This window comes from Ambystoma mexicanum, chromosome 11, assembly GCF_040938575.1.
Source record: "Ambystoma mexicanum isolate Mex_15411 chromosome 11, UKY_AmexF1_1, whole genome shotgun sequence".
NCBI classification, from domain to species: domain Eukaryota; kingdom Metazoa; phylum Chordata; class Amphibia; order Caudata; family Ambystomatidae; genus Ambystoma; species Ambystoma mexicanum.
The window spans coordinates 211,787,220-211,805,345 of NC_090934.1; the positions used below are offsets into that span (position 1 = coordinate 211,787,220).

Below are 18,126 nucleotides of genomic sequence, written 5' to 3' on the forward strand. Positions count from 1 at the left end.
AGTATAATCCGAATACAGATGTACACAATGTAGGCATACAAAGGTTGCTTCACATACAATCATGACCATTGGATATATCTATAACATCGGCTAGATATAAGAGAGCTATGATTAGGGTGGGGACCCAAGCTGGTAGGGGGGAGCAGCTGGAGAAAATGTATCCGGTGTTGTATTCAAGTCAGACATATAAGATCAGAACCTGAGCCAGATATTTCTGGGCCTTGAGCCGGTGGGCTGTAGGTAAAACCAAGTTTCCTCAGAGTCCGAGGCCCACGTGACCGCCCTTAGCCATTGGGTATGAGTGGGAGGCGTGGGACGGAGCCAGCAAAGTAGGATGGATCCTACTGCGAGAAGCATGCAGAGGCCAGCCAGTTTTTTGGAATTCCGGGAAAGTCCTGAGAAGTCGTGGAAGAGGCATCTCATTGGGGAGGAATTGATGGGGTGGTCGAGCATCGCAGATACTGTTGAGCACACTGCATCCCAGAACTGTGAGAGACAGGGGCAGGACCAAATCATATGAATGTAATCCGCAGTATCCTGACCGCATCTAGGACCGCTAGGAGGGTGGTCACCGAACATGCGGTGCAATCTGTTCGAGGTGTAGAGGAACCTATGCAGTACTTTAAACTGAATCAGTTTGAAACGAGAGTTAAAGGACACCCGGTGTATGCGCTCACACATGTGCCCAGCGGTCATCCGATACCACAGTCCCAAGGTCAGCCTCCCATGCCCGCTTCAGTTTAGCGAATTTTGGAATAGATCTGGACTGCAGCATAGTGTATAGTCTAGATATTTTACCTCTGGTGGGCGAGGGGGAGGTCAGTTCCTCAATGGCGGGGTCGTCTGGTGGTAATGCCGGGAACATCTGGTAGTTACGTTTAAGGGTCTTACGAAGGGACGAATACTGAAGCCATGCGCACTGGCCTCTCCTTAGAGACATCGGGAGGTCAGGCCATTCAACAAATATCCCCTGATCAAAGACGTCACGGAGAAACTCGTATCCGGCTTTGGCCCAGCGTCGAACCATGGATGGTGGCACACATGGGACCTCTGGGAGAAAGTTCCAGAGAGGGAGGTTACCATGGAAGGTGTAAGCGGTAACGGTCAACCTCCATGCTTTCGCCAATGCCAAGGATGTACAGGCGTCCGAGTTCTGAGAGTCCAGCGCTAGGGGGGGGCGGGTTGTATCACCAGGGAGCGGATGTCGCGGTCACTAACCGCTAGTTTCTCGAGTCTAGCATGTGGAGGGGGGTCCGTTGTGTTGAACCAATAGGATGCATATTGGATTTGGGATACCAGCCAGTATTTAAGAAAGTCGGGGGCGCCAAAGCCACCGTGGGTCATAGGGGTAGACAAGTTATCAAGCTTAAGACTGACTGCACCCGAGTGCCACAGAAAGGAAATCATAGTGTGGGGTCAACCCTCAGAAGAAGCCCTCGCCTGGCCATAAGGGGATGTTGGTGAACCTGTAAAGTAGTTGGGGTAACACTACCATTTTCAGTAGTCCTATTCTGCCTGCGAGGGATATCGGGAGTTTATCCCAGGCTAGTACTTTAGACGACAGATGTGTAAGATAATTCTGATAGTTCTCCTCGAAGGTCAACGCATGGTGACGCGTTACCTCTTTCCCTAGATAGGTAATTTTAGACTGAGCCCATGTGAACCCCTGGGTGTCAGGAGGTGGGAGGGTACCATCTGCGAGTGGGAAGAGTGTGGATTTCGAGCAGTTCACCTTGAGGCCTGAGATACGGCCAAAGTGGATGAAGTCCTCCAGTATTGGGGATAAGTTGATGGAGGGGGGAGCGTATGAATAGCAATGCGTCGTCAGCATATAGGGACACTGTCAGCCTGGCCCGCAGTACAGAGCCCTCTATGTGCATGGGATTGGCGGAGCATGTCGGTCGAAAGGTTCTATTGCTATAGCGAAGATCAGGGGAGAGAAGGGGCATCCCTGTCTCGTTCCCCTGGCGATCTCAGAGAGGGGAGTAACGGTCGTCAGTGCGGACCCTAGCCACAGGATACGAGTAAAGCAATCTAACCCAGGAGAGAAAGGTGGGACAAAATTTACAGCACTCAAGAACCCGCCACAATTACCTCCAAGAGACCGAATCAAACGCTTTTTGCATATCAAGCGTGGCGGCCACCGCATGCGTCTCAGGGTTTATTCTGTTGATTATATTAAAGAGACGCCTCAGGTTCAGAGAGGTAGAGCGACCTGGGATGAAGCCCGCATGATCTGGGTGGATGATAGATGGTAAAAAGGGAGCCAGCCGGAGCGCCAGTGCCTTGGCGTATATTTTGACATCACAATTTATAAGTGAAAGCGGGCGGTACGAACCGCACTGCGAGGGAGATTTACCAGGTTTAAGCAGTACCTTTATTGTGGCTTCTCGGAGTGAAGGGGGAAATACACCCTTCTCAACCGTTTCCTCCCAGAGAGCCATTAGGTGAGGGAGTAATAGTGTTTTATAGCGTTTATAAAGTTAAATTGGGATGCCATCAGAGCCGGGGTCCTTCCCCCGAGGATAGGGAGTCCATAGCATCAGAGAGCTCTTCAAGGGTAAGTGGGGAATCAAGGGATCCCACGGTCTCCGGAGAAAGGGCCGACAGGGGAAGGGTATCAAGAAAGGAGTTGATCTCCTCCGCTGATGCCTCATCTGAGTTGGAGTACAGGGTTTCCTAAAATGTGAAAAATTCTGTGTTGATGTCCTGTGAGGTAACATCCATAGAGCTGTCGGGCCTTTCAATCCCAGGGATATGCGGAGACCCCATCTCATGACAGATAAGTCTCACCAGAAATCGGCCAGGGCGCTCACCCTCCCCGTAGCTCCTCGCCATACCAGGGTTGTCTAAAAAATGTTGTTCGCGCTCCGCAAGGGATTGGAATGCATCCAGCTCCACCCCGATATCCGCCAGGGTCTCCGGGATAGAGTGAAGTGAGCATTTAGCCTCAAGGATCGATAATTTGGATTCGCTCTCGGCGACATCTCTCCGGATTAACTTGAAAACACCATTCTCCATTGACAGCACTATACCTCTAATATAGACCTTAAAGGACTCCCATAGAGTGGCCTGCAATGCTACCGAGTCAGTGTTTGTCTCGAAGAACTCCTCAATAGACACCTCATGCTCGGAGCCAAACTCCGGGTCCAGAAGGGAGTGGGGCTTCAACTTCCAATGTCGAGTGCGACCAGGATCCGGGCCCCAACCTATGGTGATGGTTACAGGAGAGTGGTCAGACAGGGTTCTGGGGAGGATCATTAGTTGTATAACATTCTTAACCAACACATTGGAGATCACCCATCTATCTATACGGGAATAGGAATCGTGCACTGAGGAGTAGAAAGAATAAGCTCGGGAATCCGGGTGGAGGAGCCTCCATGCATCAACCATGGCAAGACGGGGCAGGGATGATAGCGCAGCATAGGCTCCCCTGGTGAGCTGACGGGGCTTGGATCCAGATCTATCAAGGACCACGTCAAAGATTGTGTTGAAGTCGTCCCCCCAAAGGATGGGGACAAGGGAGAATCCATCAAGAAGGGACGTGACTTGCACATAAAAATCCAGGTCATCTATGTTAGGACCATAAAAATTCAGCAGGACAACCTCCTTGTTTTGAAGTGTGGCATGAAGCAGTACATATCTCTTCACAAATAGACCCTCAAGGCAGATAAGATTGAACTTGACTCTTATGGATGAGAGTCATGACCCTGCGGCTTTGGGTGGAGAAATTGGTAAAGAATCTATGGGGACCCTATGTTTTAGCAAATCTCATACATGGATCAGTGCCGGCATGTGTCTCTTGTAAAAAAGAATCTTGGACCCATGACGCTCAGCCTGCAGTTGGAGTTGCCTCATCTTTTTAAAATTGCCCAATCCCCGTACATTCCAGCTCATGAAGGTCCGGTCACTCTCAATCATCGATGCATCAGCGTTTATCAGAAAAAGTGTCAATAGCCAATGAGTCAGTTTAGCAGCCCTGTGGCACCAGTCACTGTATAACGCCCTGCGATCCGCCTTCGCTGCCAACTCCAACCTTTTAATAATATAACCCCCAACATGTCCCACCCACATCCCCCCCAAAATCAGTGGAATGGCAATCCCAAAACCCCTCAACCAAAACCAAACCAGTGGCATCAGCGCCTGGGGGCCTGTAGGCCGGACTGGCCGCGTTGCTCTGGGCCACGGCAGATCCACGTAAAACAAAAGGTGCCAACAGTGAGATTTAGCACGTAACTTGGACGAAGTTTTTGCACACATGTTGATGTGGCACATATTTGTAGAGATGAAACAAACTAAGCAATTTACAGAGTGGTAAACTAGTGTGGCCCCGGTGTAGGAGGGTGGCCGGGCCTGGGCCCTCCCCAACGGGACAGATGGATAGCTGTAGAGACATGATTAGAGGGGAGGATCAGCCCGGGAAATGTTCGTCCATCAACTTGGAGGCCTCCTCCGGGATCGTGAAAAAGAACACCTGGTTGGCGTGCTCTATACAAAGTTTGGCGGGATAGAGTATGAAGTATTTAATTGAATGGTCCTGCAGACTACGCTTCACCGCTAGGAAAGTCTTGCGTTCTCGCTGGACGGCCATCAAAGTCCGTGAAGAGATGAATCCTTGCCCCGCCCAGCAGAAGCTCTCGCTTGAGTCTCGCGGCCTTGAGGAGGGCATTGCGATCTCGAATTCAGCACGCGGGCTATGATGGGCCGGTGAGGAGCACCGGTCTTGGGTTTAGCCGTCAGGGCTTGGTGTGCACGCTCTATAGTAAATCGCGGGGAGAGCTTTGGTGAGTCGAGTGTCAATAATGTGTGTTCAACAAAGTCCTCCATTGGTTCATTAACATCATTCTCGGGAACTCCGACAATGCAGAGGTTGTTGCGTCTTGATCGGGATTCCAAGTCCTCGTTCTTCTTTTACACCTCAAGAACTCGGTTGGAGAGAGCAACGACCTCGGAACGCAAGGCACCCAGTCCATCCTCAGCAGAGCCCACCCTTACCTCCACCTCCGACACCCGGCTATCCGTCCTCTCGATATGGGCCTTAATGGAGGATATAGTGCCGTTCATGTCATCTAATTTTGAGTGGAGTGCGGTGAAGCCCTCGCGGATAAAATCCATCATATTTTGGGACTCCGGAGCAGTGGCGGATGATGATGCAGTAGAAGCCTGCTCGGTGGTTTCTTCTGGTGATCTCACCGGTGTCTTCGCAAACATATTGATGGAGCTCTGTTTCTTCCCGGCCCCCCTGGTCATCTTGACGATGTTGGAATTCAAGTGGAGTGAGGGGGGCCGGCGCTGTCCCAGCAGCTCAAAAGGGGGGGAACCTCAGACTATGCAACAAGTAGGACGGTATGCAAGGTGTGGTGTGGAACAAGTGGTCGCCCAGGGGGGCCAGCGTCCATGGTCCCATTTATGAGGCTTGTGGTTACCAGTGTAGCCTGTGGGGGCTCAGCTCGAGTGTAGGCGACCAAAGGGCTGGGGGTGGTGAAGCCCAATGACCGCTATGGGAGTCAGGGGCCCAGGTATGGTTGTCCAAGTGACTGTAGGAGGGGTGGGGAAGAGCACCTCCCAGCCCTGTACTTTTGCAGATGGGATAGACAGGCCGCGGTTCCAAAGGTTGTGATGTAGGTCGTGGCAGGCACCCACATTGGGCGAACGGGGCTCCCCCTTCCACGTACCTTGTGGCCACCAGGATCTTGTGGCGCAGTGTGCGTCGGTGGGGGAGCGCAGCACCTGGTGTCCGAGGGTGCGCCGCAGCTCCACCCCGTCTCCGGAGTCTCCTTGGGGGGGGGGGGGGGCAAGACAGCACCGGCGCTGAGGACGATCGCCTTCCAAGGCGGTGCCGGATCGACACGGCCGGGTCGCGCAGTGTCAGCGGCCGCAACCCCCCACGCCGGCGTCAAGCAACCCCAGGGCAGGCACAGGCCTGAGGCTCTGGAGGGGTGTCCTCACGCGGTGGGTCCCGGCAGGAGTAGATGGAGGGGGCTGGGACACTGGAATAATCAGCGGGTCCTCACAGGAGTGGGTGGAAGACACCGGTGCGCAGGAAGGATCAGCGCGTCCTGCAGCCGGGATATTGGCACAAAGCCGCGCTGCCGATTGGCGGGGGGGTGGTGAGGGCACAGCGGTGTCAAGATCTCGGGATCCCCGGTGCCGTTTCCTGTCGGAATTTGGACCAGATGCTGCACAGATCCTCAGCATCAAAGTTGTGCCCGCCAGGACAGAGTACTTGTCCAAGAAAGTGCCAAGAACAGGATCATGCGGTCTGCCTGCCACGGAGTGCAGCTTTCAAGCGGCCATCTTGTTCGGCGCTCAACAGCGCGCCCCCCCCCCTAAGTCAGTTTTAAAATAAGCCTTTCGAATGTATTGTCCTCGGTCGTGGTGCCGATGTCCCTCAATGGGCTCCGTACCATGTCGACATCGCCATTAGAAATAGCTTGTGCAGCGCCCGTTGGCTTTAGTTCGTTTTTCCGATTGCTTCGCTCTCGAACGTCGCGCTTCGAAATTTTCTTCAGAAAATGTTTTCGACCCCTTCTACTCCCAAGACGGCTTTAAAAAAATATATCGACTGCGGGTCGAAGATGTCGATTATAGATCTTCACCGTGTTTGTCTTGGCTGCCTAGGTTCAGACCATCGAACCGGCGACTGTGGCTACTGTCAATCGATGATGGAGAAGGCCCTTCGTGGGAGGAAAGGTAAACTGGCGGTGGGCCGGGAAACTTCTAAGGCCTCCTCGAAGGCCTTGTCAAAAAAACATAGGAAATCGAGCGATTCGAAAGAATCGGATCGCCGTAAACATTCCAAGAGGTCTCGATCATGCAGTAGATAGACGCTCTTCATCTTCCTCTTCAAAGAAGGTTAAGAGGAGACATAGATCTCCCTCCTCTTCCTCTGATCTGTCTATCGAATTGGTATGATGCCCGACTAAGTCTAATTCCCCAAGAAAATGGCATCAATTTTGAAGGAAGATGGTCTTTGAGAATGCAGCCTCGACCCCCCTCAAAGAAGCATCAAAAGAGCCAGACCCCAGTCGCTCCGTTGGACAACACAGGGAAGTCAGGCACTACTGTGGAAAAAATGTAGGAGTGAAGGCGAACCTCGAAAGTCTCGAGTCTACATCAAATTGTCAAAGCTTCGAGAATCGAGTGTTTCCCCGACACAGACTAAAATAAGTCGTTGAAGCCCTCGACGACTTTGTCGATGCCATCGATGCTGATGGCTTCGACATCGAAGCCAAAGGCGTTTTTGAGCCCCCCCCCCGGATAGAGAGGATAAAAAGGTGGATGCTTGGGCCCGTAAGGTCTACCTGGGGTAGCATGGCTCTCACGTCAACTGATGTCACCTGTACCCTGGCCAGGTTCACCCATACCCTGTTGGACTGCATTTCGGCGGCGGCTGAAAATATTCCGGAAGGCGAGGGAAGGCTTCCTGAATATTGTCAAAGACAAAGGAGGCAATGGGGGAAATGTCTCCAGTCTGGACTGGATACTGCTGATATCAGCAGATCCATGGCTGCAAGCACTGTTACGCAGATTTGCGTGGTTGATGAAGTCTGGGCTTGCACCAGACGTGCAGGCCAGGCTGCTCAACATGCCTTTTGATGGCTTGAGGCTGTTTGGTAGTAAAGCTGATAAAAGCTTAGAAAAACTACAGACCTCAAAAGCTGCGGCTAAATCTCTTAGCGCCTCCATGCGACAGCCTCAAACCTTTATTCGGTCTCATCTTCCTGGAGAGGTCGTTCTTTTCGGTACTACTCATCTTTTGGTAGAGGACGCGGACAGGCCATTCAAAGAGGCAAGAGAAATGTTGCTCATGGTGGATGAGGAAAAAGTGCAAAACCAGCCTCAGGAACGGCATCTTTGTCCTCAGCCGCTCCTGCAGCCGCCTCCAAATCACTCTGAGGTCTTATCACACAAAACCCTGGTGGGAGGCAGAATCTCTCAGCATCTGAAAGAATGCGGGGCATTACTTCAGATGCTTGGGCACTGGAGACAGTAGCTTAAGGTTACTGCCTTCCCTTCCTAAAAAGGCCTGAGGACCATCCACTGGGAACCAACTGTCAAAATTCCAGATCCGCTCCTGTTGCAGGAAATTATAACCCTGCTAGAGAAAGGTGTAATAGAACATGTACCTGTAGCGGAGAGGAACAAGGGTTGGTACTCCCCTTACTTTCTCATTCCAAAGAAGGGCGGAGGATTGAGACCCATCTTGGATTTAAACTTGACCAAGTTCCTCAGGAAGGACAGGTTTACGATGGTAACCCTTTCTCGGATCCTTCAGGCTCTCCAACTCCAAGACCGATTGGTATAATTGGACCTTCAGGATGCTTACTTTCATGTGCCATTCCATCCCAAGTACAAAGTACCTGAGGTTCACAGTTGGCGAATCTCACTATCCGTTTCGAGTTCTGCCATTTGGGCTAACCTCCGCCCGAGGGATTTCACCAAGCTGATGGTGGTTGTGGCAGGAAGTCTCAGGAGAGGGGGATTAACGTCTACCCCTACCTGGACGATTGGCTGATCAGAGCGCGTTCTCCCGAACAAGCTCAGGAACATCTGTCAATCACCTGTCCCTTCCTTCACAAACTAGGCTTCTCCCTCAATTTCAAGAAGTCTTGCATGATACCATCCCAAGAGCACCAGTTTATCGGAGCAGTCTTGTATACTTCCTCGGGCAAAGCACCTCCCGAGGTGAGCACTCTCCACATACTGCAGATGGTAACAAAGTTCCAGAATGCCCAACATCTACCGGCCTACAATTTTCTGAGATTGCTCGGCCTCATGGCATCCTGCATCTTTCTGGTGCCAGAGTCTCGACTGAGGAGGAGATCTCTTCAATGGGCCCTCAGAACTCAGTGGCCCTCAGGTCCCAGAGTATGTCAGATCTTCTGCAAGTCCCGAGCGCAGTTGCGAAGGATCTACTATGGTGGGCTTGCAATGACAATATCCACAAGGGAGAATCTTTTTGGCAACCATGGCCAGAGATAACAGTAGTGACGGACGCCTCACTTACGGGGTGGGGAGCCCACACCAACGATCTGACAATCATCGGTCGTTGGTCTCCATCGGAATCCAAACTACACATCAACCTGTTGGAGGTGAGGGCAATCAGACTAGCGCTGAAGGCCTTTCTGCCTTCTGTACAAGGAAAGAATGTCCTGATAATGACAACACGGTGGCCATGTACTACCTCAACAAGAGAGGTGGTGTAGGGTCACTACCATTGTGCAGAGGCAATGCAGCTCTGGTTCTGGGCAATACGAGAGGGAATCTCTCTATCAGCAGTTCACCTAGCCGGAGAGCAGAACACGGCGGCAGATGCTCTGAGCAGGCCGAGCACAGTCTCCCACGAGTGTGAGTTAGCTCAGGAATTCCTTCTGGAGATCTTCCCCCTTTGGGGAACCCCTCAAGTGGATCTGTTGGTGACCGGGGTCAACCGGAAGTGCAAATAGTGCTGTTCTTGGGAATTTCCCCCAAGAGGAGCTCTAGGAGACTAGTTTATGGTGGACTGGAAGTTCCCACTTCTGTCGAGTATTACAATTTTTATTTTACATAAATAAACATGAACATGAATAATCCAATAAACACATAGCCAATCAATTCAATGTAAATAATCAACATATCACAACCAATTTAAAAATACACATCAATGTACTAAAAATAGAACCGGTTGAAGAAGAAGAAAAAGAGGAAAGAAAAAAGAGGAGAAAAAAAAAAAAAGTAATTGGGAGGTTGAGAAAGTTCAGGAAAACCATGATCCTAATTGCCCCGGATTGGGTCAGGAGGACGTGGTACCCAGACCTTCTGGACATGTCCATCTGCCCTCAAATACGTCTTCCGCAAAGAGAGGATTTCCTCTCGTAAGAGGAAGATCTGGTTCTCCATCCAGAGGTCAAAACACTCAACCTTCACACATGGTTTCTGAAAGGTTGAGATACAAGGTTTGGGATCCTCCGCATGACGTAATGGAGATTTTGCTTTCGGCAAGAAGGCCAGCAACAAAATCTTTGTACCGGTGTTGTTGGAACAAGTTCAGTAACTGGCGTAAAGATAAGGATGTGGACCCTTTTCAATGTGGCACCCCAATGGTGCTGGCTTTCCTATTGCATCTAGCCAATCTGGCGCTCCAAATTGGGACAATTAAAGGATATCTAGCTGTGCTATCCATTTTCAAGCGCTCCTCGGAAGAGGTTTCCTACTTCAAAATTCCATTAATAATTCAATTCCTGAAGGGGCTTACTAATGTGTCCCCGCCAGTTCCCTTTTATGTTCTAACTTGGAATTTAAATCTGGTACTTAAGCTTCTAACTAGTATATCTTTTAGGGCCTCTGCACTCCTGTCCCTTGAGGCTTCTAACATTAAAAACTGTCCTTGTGGCCTTAACATCAGCCCGCAGGGTTAGTGAACTACAGGCTCTCTCATGTAAACCTCCATATACTACTTTTTACAAGGACAAAGTGATTCTTTAAATTAAACCCTCTTTCTTACCAAAAGTAGTTTCTGACTTCTACTTGTCACAAAAAATCATATTACCACCATTCTATCCTCCTCCTTATTTGGGTAAAGAAGAGGAGCGTTTGTATAGACTGGACCCAAAAAGGGCCCTCAGTTTTTACATTTCAAGAATGTTAAAATTGCGTCAAGATGACCAACTTTTTGTGTGTTATATAGCCAATAAATTGGGATTAGCGGTGACAAAATACTGTATCCCTCTGGATCATTCTGGCTATAATTGAGTGCTACAGATTGGCGGGAAAGGACCCACCGGATGGGCTTCGAGGCCATTCCACTAGGGGATGGCTACTTCTGCGGCTCTGAAGAGGGGAGTCCCTGCAGCAGATATTTGTTCAGCTGCAACATGGGCATCAATGCATACCTTCATCAAGCATATTTGTCAAGGCGGTACTTCATTCCGTCCATGAGAAAAATTAGTACTCCCACCTCCGAAATTACTACTGCTATGGGAGTCTATCATAAGATGAGGAATACGTGGGAGGGCACAATCCATTAGAAGAACAAGTTACTTACCAACTGTAACGTTCTTTCAACTGGATGTTCCTCCCACGTATTCCTCATCGCCCCTCCCATCCTATCCCGCAGTACAGTTTACGTCAATTGCGCACTCCTCTCACGAAGGGTCTATCAGTCATGGGCACGCCTGGGTGTTCTTCGAATATTTCCTCAAACAGTACTGAAGTCAACTGGCGTGGCATAAGCTATTTATACTGATGGTGACATAGACATGGTATGGAGCCCCTCGAGGGACATCGACGTCACAACCTCGTGCACAGTGCCCTCTGCCGAGAATTGTTAGCGAAGCTGGCAGGATACGAATATCATAAGATGAGGAATATGTGGGAGGAACATCCATTCGAAAGAACGTTACAGTTGGTAAGTAACTTGTTTTTCTTTAGAAAGGTCAATTGGCAACAATATAATACTTCAGTTTCAATTAAGTAGATACCCTTTTGGGATGTGTCACACACGCTTCCTACACCCTGAGGTGACTTCAATTGTTAGGACACTGTGGACATAAATATATCACTTTGAAACTTAAAAGCAATACTGGAGATATGGAAAAAGGAATAGGTTAGGGAAGGAAACAAAGCTTAACAAGTTTTTAAAACAGGTAAGCACTTTTCAATCCCCCAATGAAATATAGGCTCACCCTTACCCAGCTATACAAGTAAATTATGTATGACATTATGGTGGGACAGATCAACACAAAGTCAGAGGGTAAGAAGAGTCTGCAGGGAGCCAGGACAGCCAATGTCAGTTGAGCAAAGTATAGGGAAGCGGAGGTACTTCTTGAAGATAGCACAAACGTCTTGCACAATGTTGAAGAGTTTGTTGTAATAAGAATCACTGTTGGGCCACAAGCTGGGAGGTTTTTGAAGAGCAAAGATGCTAGCAACTCTACAAAGGGCAGTCCATGCAAGTCTCCGGTGAGAGCAAGCAAGCTAGACACAACTAGAGGTAAGTACCTCTAGTTACACAGTACCTTGAGTCTGAAGAAAAGGTTCCAGCTGGCTTCTGTTTCTGTTGTAGTCATGCAGATCCTGTTGTTCCTCGCCTCCGTCGTGGGGACAAGAGGGAGGATGTCTGGGGACTCCTGCACTATGGTTTGAAGGTCAGTGGCAGCAAGCGGCACGTCACAGTTTCAGCTACTCGCAAATAGCACAGCCGCGGTTCTTGGATGCCTTGTTGGCGCCCCTTGCTTCTGGGGTCCAGCAATCCGTTGAGCTGGCTCAAGCTTGGGTAGTCCTGCTTCGAGGGAGTCCTTAGGATCTTCCTGGTGCTCTGGTCCGGCTTAAACGATGCACTCGATTCTGGTGTTCCTGACACTCTGTTCCAGCAGCAGCAGCAAAGATGTACAGCCAGCAGGGAGAGTGGTTCCAGTCAAATTCGTCTTGGGGTCAGTTGGTCCCACCAACCCAAGGGAAGAATCTGTCCTTTCCGGGCTTCTCTAGTCGAGTCGAAATTTGGAGCTTCAGCACTGCAGCAGTGCTTCACTGGAAAAAACAACGGTCCAAGAGGGTGCAGCAAGCTTCTCTTCCAGTTTCTTCTTCAGTTTTTTCGTCCAGTGGTTGACACTGCCTTCCTTTCAAAAGACCTGGCTTTTTATGCAAGTTTCTCCCATTCATTCGCAGCCTAGCTGTCACTCAAACAGCAGAGTGGGTGTCCTCCAAGGACAGCCAGCCAGCCAAATAACCTTTTGGGTGCATTCCTGTAACCAAGCAGACTAAGCACAGCGAGTTTCGGGAACCTCCCTCGCTCCCTGCCAGACACGAGACAGGCTTTACCAGTGAATCCCGGCAAAGACAAAACGAACAAAGGGACCAAACCTGGTTTGCCGCGCAGAGTAAATCTCAAGAAAACCCTTACAAACGAGAAAAGACCGGGCCATTTTGACAAAATGGGTATCGATGGGTGCAATACTGCAGCTGAGGATTCAGCCTGTGGTAAAAACGCACAATGGTAGGAAAATTAAACCACTGCCACCAGCCATTAATTGTAGTAAGTCGAACATAAAAATTGTTTCATGAGAAGGTAGACAAAGGGGATACTAAGTAACCCCCAAGCACTCCATATAGGATGGTGTGTGCTGGGTCTGCAAAGAAAAAAGCGAAGTAAAGTCAATTTCACTTTACTACTCTTGGAAACAGTAGTTTATCCCAGAGAAGGTACTTAAACCTTGAGAAATCCAAAGGACTTCTCTGTGACGCTGCACTGAGGGTGCTTTGTCACAATACAAAAAAGGTGATAACAAAACCAAAAGAAACAGAGTCCAAATCAAATAAAATCACATGACCAAGTGGGGAAAAAGGTCTCACTCTCTCACGGATAAAAATTAAAAGTCCTAAAGTCCAGCAAAAGAGCTCAGGGTCTCTAAGGTAGAAGGGCATTACAACAGAAATGAGAATTCTCCCCAACGCTCTTCTGTGTACTTTGAGTTTTGGCTAAACCTAGTCTCCCTGTACACTATAACTAGGGTGGCCTCCTGAAATCTTGCCCCCAGGGTTGATTTTAAAAAATCCATCTGAACACACTTGGCATGATTTATTTGTGTTTTTGGTTTAAAAATAAACATCCCTCACACCACACCATACAATTAACATTTTAAAAATTCTCAACCCTTAAAAATAGTCGAATATGCACAATCTAAAGATGTTCATTTGACCTATCCAGTTAAATGCTTCTAACATGTAGTAACTGCTATAATCAATGAAATTTGTGCAGTTTCGAAATTATATTCGAAACAATTTATTATAATTTATTCTTATAACAATCTGAGCTTTACATTGCCCCACCTCGGGCTCCCCAGGGCATATCTCCTGACTTTTACCCCTCCCCGGAATGTCTTTAAGGCTTGCAACTTTCATCTTGCCACTCTCAACTCTTGCTCTGCTGTCAAACGCTCCTGACATCTTCCTCCTCTTGGAAGAACTTGACCTTGGTGTCCTCGGGTCTTACCGAGACATGGTTAACGGTCAGCTCTGTCACGAGCTTTGACACTCTCCTCCCTGACAGCTACAAGATCCCTCCCTGACAGCTACAAGATCTTCTCCGCGATCAGATCCATCCGGCCTGGAGGGGGTGTAGCCCTGATCTTTCCGGAGTGGATTCCTGCCTCCATCATCCCCACTCAGACATACTCCTTTTGAATGCCTTGTCTGCAGGCTTTCTCTCCCAGAGCCACTCTTTCTGTTGCTAAACTCTACCGGACCCCTGGTCAAATCACCTCAATTCTCTCTGAGTGGGCAGACCTCTCCTCTTCCCTCCTGGCCCCAACCACTCAACTCCTCCTCCTTGGTGACCTCAACATCAATCTTGATTCTCCCTGGTCCTTGTCCGTACTCTTTTGCGACCTCTGCAATTCCCTCTCCCTCGCTATTCTCCCCTCTGGCCCGACTCACTCGGCAGGACACACAATTGATGTCTTGATCTCCTCTGGCCTCCTCTCTACTCCTCTGACCACTACTCTCTCTTGGAGCAATCACTGCCTCCTCTTCTCTCATCTCTCCTTCTCTTCCCCTCCCCAAGCCAAGCCTACCGAACATTGCCACCTACCTTCTCTCACATCCAGCCCATGAAGCGTGTGTCAGTTGAGGCTTTCGCTGCCACCTTCGCTCTACTCTTCTATTTCTGATACTCTTAATGCTCTTGCCCTGGTCATGAGGATCCGTTTGAAGTCCAAAGCCAAGTGCAATGCAAAGTACATTCCGATTCTATTGGCTCTCTCCATGACCACCAGTCAGGCTTTAGAGCTGCCAGTAGCACAAACTGCTCTCCTGAACATCCATTAAGATCTGCTCTCCAACCTTGACTCTAACATTTACTCTGTCCTCATCCTACTCAATCTCTCTTCTGCCCTTTAACACAGTCAACCATATCACCCTGATCAATCGTCTCTGTGATAACCTGGGTATCACCGATCTGGCTCTGGCCTGGCTGAACTCTTGCCTCTGATCCACCCTTCCAGGGCCAACTTGGCCCCTTCCTATCATCTATCTCCCTCTCTACCTGCGGTTTTACCCAGAGGTCTAACCTTTCTCCCTGGCTTTTCAATCATTATCTGGCAACTCTCTCCCACTGCATTGCCGTTTTCTGCTCAAATTTCCAGTGCTAGGCTGACAACACTCAACTCAGTTTCTAATTGTCTAACTGCCATTCAAGTTTGCTATGCCGACAACGATCTTTATCTAAATGCCAACAAGACTGAGATCATCTTCATTGGTATGCCTTCACCATCCTTTCCCCTTACTCTCTGGCCGGCCTCCCTTGGCCCCCCTCCTAACCCTACCTGCGAGGCTAAGAACCTCCTGGTCATCTTTGACATCACACGTTCCTTCTCGCCCACCCCTCTGATGTCTCTAAAAAGACATCCTACTGCACCTCCTCAAAGCTCCTCTGCCCTTCCTCTCCTTCCCCCAGAAGCTCAGTCGCCCAAGCTCTGGTTCTCTCTAGGTTGGACTATTGTAACAGCCTCTTTCTAAATCTACCTGCCTCTACTCTCTGCCATTTACGACAAATCCAGAACAGGACTGTAGACTTGTCCTTGGCCTCAAGCCCTGGGATCGTATCTCTCCAGCTCTGAAATTCCTTCATTGGCTCCCAGTAGATGCAATGATTAAATTCATAACCCTCTGCCGGTCTACAAGGCTTTCTGGTGCCTGGGGCCAAAATCGACCCCCTCCTCTCGAGCTGTAAATACCTCCCCTTGCGAGCTCTTCGCTCCTCTACCTCAGGATCAGTCGTTTTTTCAAAGAAATGAGCTGGGGGTAGATATGTCGTCGGCTGGGGCCTCCCTTTGGAACAGCCTTCCTGCCCCTCTGAAACTTGAGGAAAACCATCCCTGGTTGCCTAAGCACCTCAGGACCTTCCTCTTTGCTTCTGCCTTTGCCCCCTCTCTCTCCTGCTGATCTGTTTCTCTCTCGGCACTGTGCACCTGGCCACCCTCTGTCCTCCGGGCCCAGGTACCTGCTCACCCTTCCATCGTCCTGCACTTCCTCCGGGCCACCCCATGCACTGGGGTCTGTATCTGCACCCGTACAGCCCCCCACCCCATTTCTTTTCTTCTGCACTTATCTTTGTCTCAGGAGGATAGCTCAGCGTCAACGTTCTCGCCTTCGAAACAAGACGACGCAGAGTACCAAAGGTTCGATCCCCGTGTCTACGCTTAGAAACCTCTGGGTTTAAGCGCGTTACAAATAACCTATCATATCAGACATACCCTGTCTGCCATACCCAGCACTTGACACTTGCTGGCTCCACTACCTCTGTTCATTGCCTTTATTTTTTATTTATTATCTGTTTCTCCTCTGCTACGCACTTTCCACTCTCCCCCCCCCCCCTTCCATGCACGTTTCCCCTTTTCCTTTCCCATGCACTTGCACATTCTCAATGTCACTGGGCTTAGTAAGATCGTTGTTTTGTTCTCCCCTGTTCCCCTCCCTTGCCTTGTTGCGCTCTGAAACAATTGTGTACGAGAGCAATATAAATAAAGTATCAATTCAATATATGCTAAGATGTATCAATACCATTCTCCACGTATCAGAAGCTCCATTCTTTTATTTGTGCCAATTTTTGAGCGTGCTCCCATTTCATTTGTTAGTAATAAATTCAAGCTAAAATACATATTCTCTTGCTACCATTCTGCATGTATTTTGAAACTTATTTTTAAATAAGAAAGATGCATGGAATGAGACTGGGCATCTAATTCTCCAAATTTATCAGAAAAATAACCTGTCTTGTTCTTTTATGGTTTTGAGTTTCTATTTTCTTAATCAGCAACCCAGTTTGTTTTAAGGATGACTTTGTAAAGCCCCCAACAATGGCACATCTGGAGTCATTGATATTCCCTTTTTGCACTGCTTCTTAGGCAGAGCGCATTCATTTTTAATAAAGACCTGCTACGGTGAGGTGGAAATAGTGCAGTATGTGAATATCTAAAGGATGCCAGTTCTGGAGAGATGTAGTTGCAGGTAATTCTTCTCTCTCCAAATCAAATCATAGGGGGTTGATCAATGTACATAAACTTTATCTATGCCTATATGCTGCTTGGACTTGGGTGATTCTTTGTGATTCGAGGCTTATGTTTTACCCTCTACCTTTCTCTTTCAGAACGCTTCGACCATCACTGCCCTTGGGTTGGAAACTGTGTTGGGAAACGCAACTACCGCTTCTTCTATAGCTTCATCCTTTCTCTCTCCTTCCTCACAGCCTTCATCTTCGCCTGTGTCATCACCCACCTCACCCTGCGTAAGTTAAACTTTCACCTTTGATTACCCCTCCCTCACATTAGTCCTCCAATTTGAACATAGTTTTATACATTGAGTGGGCAGGTTTGTGCCTGCAGATAAGATTCTTAGAAGAAGCAATAATTAAGCAATAACACATGTTGTAGCAGGTTGGTTTGGCTGCTAATGGCCCGAGTGTCAAGTTACAGACCTGAGCAAAGCCATAATGCTGGGCGAGCCTGCCACCATGTAGTGGTTGTTGCAATTGGCACCAAGGGTAACCTTAATGTGGGCCTGCATATAGATTCAGCTTGTGAACATAGCTAGTTTGCTGTGCGCATCCACCCTGAGTACTAAATTCCATATTAGGCTTAATGTTCCATGTAGAGAACAGGCACGTTTGTCTCCTGATATATCAGCACGAAGAGTACTCGCACCATTAGTCCTCATTCATTACAGATTTTATGGTACTTGAGCATTTGTAAAACAGTAAACTGCCACAGGTGTCTGCCTCATACCACAGATTGCTGTTCAGTAGTGCATTGTTGCACCCAACTGGTTTCCCAGGAAACAGTACAGTGTTTACAACATTAACTGATATTACCAAGACTTATCAATATTTTATAGGCAGAAGCTGTGAGTTGTGTTTGACTGTGAGGCCTCGTAAGTGGCTAGTGTCAATTGTTAGCGGATGAAATGGTAATGCTAGTGTCAAGTGAGGCAATGAAGCGTTGAGGTGCAGATTGGTTTGTGATTGGCAGTCTGCTTGGTACCTGGGAATTTGCAAATTGTGATCTCTTAACTTTGCTTAAAATAGTAAAATAATTGGAGAATAACAATAAAACTGTTAGTCTTACCTTTTCAAGGATGAGGGGTGGGGGCTGGATC

The 18,126-nt window shown here is 48.8% G+C and overlaps 1 protein-coding gene across 2 annotated transcripts in view; it reads left to right on the top strand.

The window, feature by feature from the left end:
• ZDHHC18 (zinc finger DHHC-type palmitoyltransferase 18) overlaps window positions 1–18,126 on the top strand; it is a 474,560-nt gene that overhangs the window by 214,608 nt on the left and 241,826 nt on the right. For both annotated transcript variants that reach the window (XM_069622871.1, XM_069622872.1), the window contains exon 4: window positions 17,123–17,260. In XM_069622871.1, coding sequence (XP_069478972.1) covers window positions 17,123–17,260 — 138 coding nt within the window. The remainder of the gene's footprint in view (window positions 1–17,122; window positions 17,261–18,126) is intronic.